Source organism: Myotis davidii, unplaced genomic scaffold (assembly GCF_000327345.1).
Source record: "Myotis davidii unplaced genomic scaffold, ASM32734v1 scaffold453, whole genome shotgun sequence".
NCBI lineage: Eukaryota > Metazoa > Chordata > Mammalia > Chiroptera > Vespertilionidae > Myotis > Myotis davidii.
Window position 1 is genome coordinate 2472807 of NW_006285234.1, and position 4488 is coordinate 2477294.

General features: G+C 41.9%; 1 protein-coding gene across 1 annotated transcript in view; it reads right to left on the reverse strand.

Annotated features, from left to right (window-relative positions):
• HYDIN (HYDIN, axonemal central pair apparatus protein) overlaps window positions 1–4488 on the reverse strand; it is a 361269-nt gene that overhangs the window by 213828 nt on the left and 142953 nt on the right. Inside the window, exon 14 of the mRNA XM_015558788.1 lies at window positions 3351–3418. Within this exon, the coding sequence (XP_015414274.1) occupies window positions 3351–3418 (68 nt within the window). The remainder of the gene's footprint in view (window positions 1–3350; window positions 3419–4488) is intronic.

Genomic DNA, 4488 nt, shown 5'->3' on the forward strand with positions numbered 1-4488 from the left:
TTCTGGTCAAGTGCATGTACCTGGGTTGCCGGCACATCCCCAGTAGGGGGTGTGCAGGAGGCAGCTGATCGGTGTTTCTCTCTCATCGATGCTTCTAACTCTCTGTCCCTCTCCCTTCCTCTCTGTAAAAAATCAATAAAATATATATTAAAAAAAAAATACTGACAGTTCATACCTGGGTCATGGAAGAGACAACTATCATGCATTTTTTAAAAATGCTTATATTTATTCCAAACACTCTGCCCTCAAACCCTAACTTCTCAGTCCAAATTGTCCAATTGTCAAGTATACTGAGTGCCTGGAGCCTTCCACACTCCTTATTCTCAATCCAACACATTCTTGTGCCTCCTGAAAAATAGTGGCTTTACAGATACCCACTCCTTCCCCTTTTGGCTGATCACCTGGCACATCAGTGGTTACTTGGTCCATTTTATTCTCTGACTATTCTGAGGATTTATTGAAGCCTCAATGTTCCTTCAGGGACAATTGTCACCCAATTCTATCATCTGACACTCATGCTATTGTAGCTTCAGTCAGCTTAATTAATGATTAGATATGTCATCTGACATCTAATTCTATCATCAAAATATTTATAGCCATCTTCAAACATGTTAGATACTAACCTACTTAGAGTATCTAAACCATAACATATGGTATTTCCTAACATCATCAACCTAGAAGACCCTGATGTCAAATCTATATCTTCATCTCTCACAATAACCTATAACAGACACCTTTTCAGGAATGGAATGGGCCTTAGTGCCAATATGGGGACAATATTACCAACTCTCATTAGCTTCATGTACTCCCAAGCCCTACAACAGTCCCTGCAAACCTTGCTTAACTCCACATGATAAGTCTGCCATCCTGAAATAACTAAAAAAATTCCTCCAATTCCTGGAACAGTTAATTTTTGCTCCTGTAACAGTTAATTTCTCTTTTGCATCTGGAACTATATGTATCCTTGTTGGTCTTTTATTCTCGTGCCAATGACATGCTCAGTTTTATCTGCCTCATCAAAGCCCTACTGGCACATGCAGGATAATAATGAGAAGCTTCTGGTAAATAACTGCCCAATGGGCCATGTTTCTTTGTGACGGGCGGTCCAACTACCTGGAAAAAATAATAAGACTTTGTGTTGAAGTCATGAGGACTCTAGTTCCAACTTTGGGATTGGAAAATACCATAAAATAATTTTGAAAGGGTATCATAAAATTGTCTCTAATTTTGGCTGTGACAGTGCAAAATCTAGAAGCACAGAAAAGTAGCTTGAATTTACTGACCCAAGTGGTTTGGAAAACCAAGTAGCCCTAGATCTCCTGTTGGCAAGCAAAAAGGATATGTTTTTGTTAACATTCCCTGCCACACTAGAGAAGACTAAGGAGCCCATATCCAAACTAAAAGAAAAGGCAACTTGGATTTTGAAAGGAGACTCAGGAGTGATAAGTTTTCAAATCTCAGACTCGGGAACCTTGGGTCATGGCTCTGTAGTGTGTTCCAGCCTCTTATCCAGAGGCTGTCTCATCAACTGGTTCAATAAGATATTATACAAGGAAAGAAAAATACGCTGCTTCTAGTCTTCACCTAGCTAGTTACCAGAACTTCTAGACCAAGTCTGAGAAACAGCTGTTGGCCTGTCATTAGGACAGCATTTACATCAACACTGCAGAGGTGAGCCATAGAGCAGCCTGGACCATGAATCGGTGGGAAAATTTCCTGAACTAACTGATTTGAGGTGCTTGTTTGTACTCTGTGTTCTCCCTCCTTGAGGGCAATCTGATGTCGGGCACATCTCCCAAATGCCCTTGGGCTGGACTCCGTCTTGAAATGCCTGTGGAAGGAGAGGCTGCCGTCATGCATCAGTTGCCCAGACCTCCCTGTGGACGCCATCTGAGCTGTTTGAAGGGTGACTGCATAGGTCTTGGGACACTAATTCACTTCTTATTGTGCAGCTGTCACAGGCACCCTTGAGAGGGGATGCCTTCCTTACTTGGCCACCAGGCGATTTTCAAGTTGTAGGTCATTTTTATTTCCTTCAAAAGAGTCTACCACTCAAACATGCCCTACAATTTTGTAAGAATCTCTCCAGCCATTTTTATATTCTATAGTAACCAACAGATAGTCAACTTCATGTATATAGATTTTCCTATGGTATGATTCTTACCCAATATAATACAGATGGGGGGGGCACTGTATAAATAAATACATTCTGTATAAATAAAACGGTCAGACCCCCAAATGTTAAAGCAATTGATAAAGGCATCTAATCAGCCTTTTCTAAAGAAGTTTTCCCCCAAGTAGACGCAAAAGAATTGAAAGTGAAAGTGGGAGACGATAGAACAAAATGGAAAGGTTTGTGGAGCATGGCTTTAGACCAGGGGATTTCAACCTTGTTAAAAATTAGCATCTCCTAAAAAGAACCAATGTGATAAATTAATTTTAAATCAAATAAATTATATTTAATTAATATGATGTAAATCCTATTTAATTTCTCCCTAATGAAGAAATTAAATACCAAGGGACAAGATTCTGTTGGGGAGGGTTGAAACCATTGTTTCAACCATTGTCTAAGTTTTGTTTCAACCTCCAAGAACCCATTTCTGCCTCTTTGGGTGCAATATCACTTGTGCTGACAGTACATGATTTAAATGCACCTCAACTGAAATGCTAATTTCTGCTGTGTGACTTTAGGAAGTTACTTAACCATTCAACGCTCAGTTCTGCCATCTCTAAAATGGGGATTTTAAGTAGTACCTCCCCATAGGGTTGATAAAAGGTTTAAACGTAGTTCTGCATGTAATGCACTTAGCAGTGATTGGAATATATAGAAAGAACCAATAAATAGGAATTTTTTCTGTTATCATTTTTATTATTGGGGAAGCTTAGGTGGGAGAAAATGACTTAGAGAAGTAACTGGGTGAGAAGACAACACAGAAATCCAGAAGAGTCTTCAATTTGGAATCGACCCACCACTGAGTTCACTTTGAATTTGAGAGCATCTCTGGGAGAAGGTAGCTGTGTGGCAGACTGGCAGATCAGAATCTGCACATAAACAGAATGTCCGTAAAGTTCAGATGGTGGAGAGAAGCAGAAGGCCTTCCACTGTTCCCTGCTGGAAAGGGGGATGGCTGTGGCCTGACAACTGTTAGTGCCCAGGACACAGTTCCAACTTTCACATGGAAACAAGGAAATGGCACTGAAATGCCACTTCTGCAGAAGAACAATTCTAGATCCTCTCAGTTTCTACCCATAAAAAAAAATGGTAAGAAAGACTCTTTGCAAACCTTTATCCTCCCCCGTAGAGAAAAGTAATTCTTCTCTATTTCTAATTTAAAATGAAAAATACTCACCAAAGGAAACATCCCCAAAGTGCAGAGCAGGGACATTAAAGTGGAAGGTGGGTCCGATGACACAGCCTCTGGAGCAGGAGCACAAGGAGGGGAGGGGGAGAGAACCAGTGAGCACAGGGTTCAACCAGCAACCACAGAGGGTCAACTGAAACCCCCACCTGGCATTAAATCAATGGTCGAATCTAGGGTTTAAGAAAACTAAGAGCTGCTGGTCTAACACAGTGGCTAACTCAGGCAGGAAAGGAAAAGCATAGGTTTAATCATCTGAGGAACATCAAAGACTATCAATACCACCAGGATTCCTTGTCCCACACTTTTATAAAACTGTCTGAGGCCAGTTCCTCCCATTCACTAGCCCTGGCTGTGAGCGTGGCTAGTCACTACCTCTCCAGGCTTTCTTTTCGTTTCCTCAGGCATAAAGGGGAGGACTGGATTGGTGACTTTGAAAGGACTCTTTACCCTAAATGGTGGTCTATTTCTCTCTCGGTGCAAGGCCTCATGACCAGCGTTGCTCGGTGGTTAGGCATTGACCTATGAACCAGGAGGTCTGGTCAGGTCACATGCCCGGGTTGTGGGCTCGATCCCCAATGGGGGGCATGCAGAAGGCGGCCGATCCATGATTCTCTCTCATCATTGATGTTTCTATCTCTCTCTTCCTCTCCCTTCCTCTCTGGAATCAATAAAAAATATTTACAAAATAATAAAATGAAATGAAATAAACACAGGTATACCTCAGAGATATTGCGGGTTTGGTTCCAGATCACCATAATAAAGCAAGCATCACAATAAAGTGAGTTGTAATCTTTTTGCTACTGGTGGTGGTGGTGGGAGGGGGGGTCCTGCTTTTTATTTGTAAAAAAAAACCATAAACCAACAACCCGCAACAGCTGTGAAGCGCAATAAAGCAAAGTGCAATAATATGAGTTTTGTCTGTAATAGATTCTACGGCTTCTAGTGTGCCAGGCGTTTAATGTTAGACACGCAGATACCAGCCAACGCCTAAGCATAAATCTCCTTATTCACCCAGCTCCAGACACTGGTGATGCAGGTGTGGCTCACCACGCTGAGTGCATTGGTGCCCTGGCAATACCAGCTGCTACAGAGCTGACCATACTGTGGTGAGAGGCTGCAAGTGTGG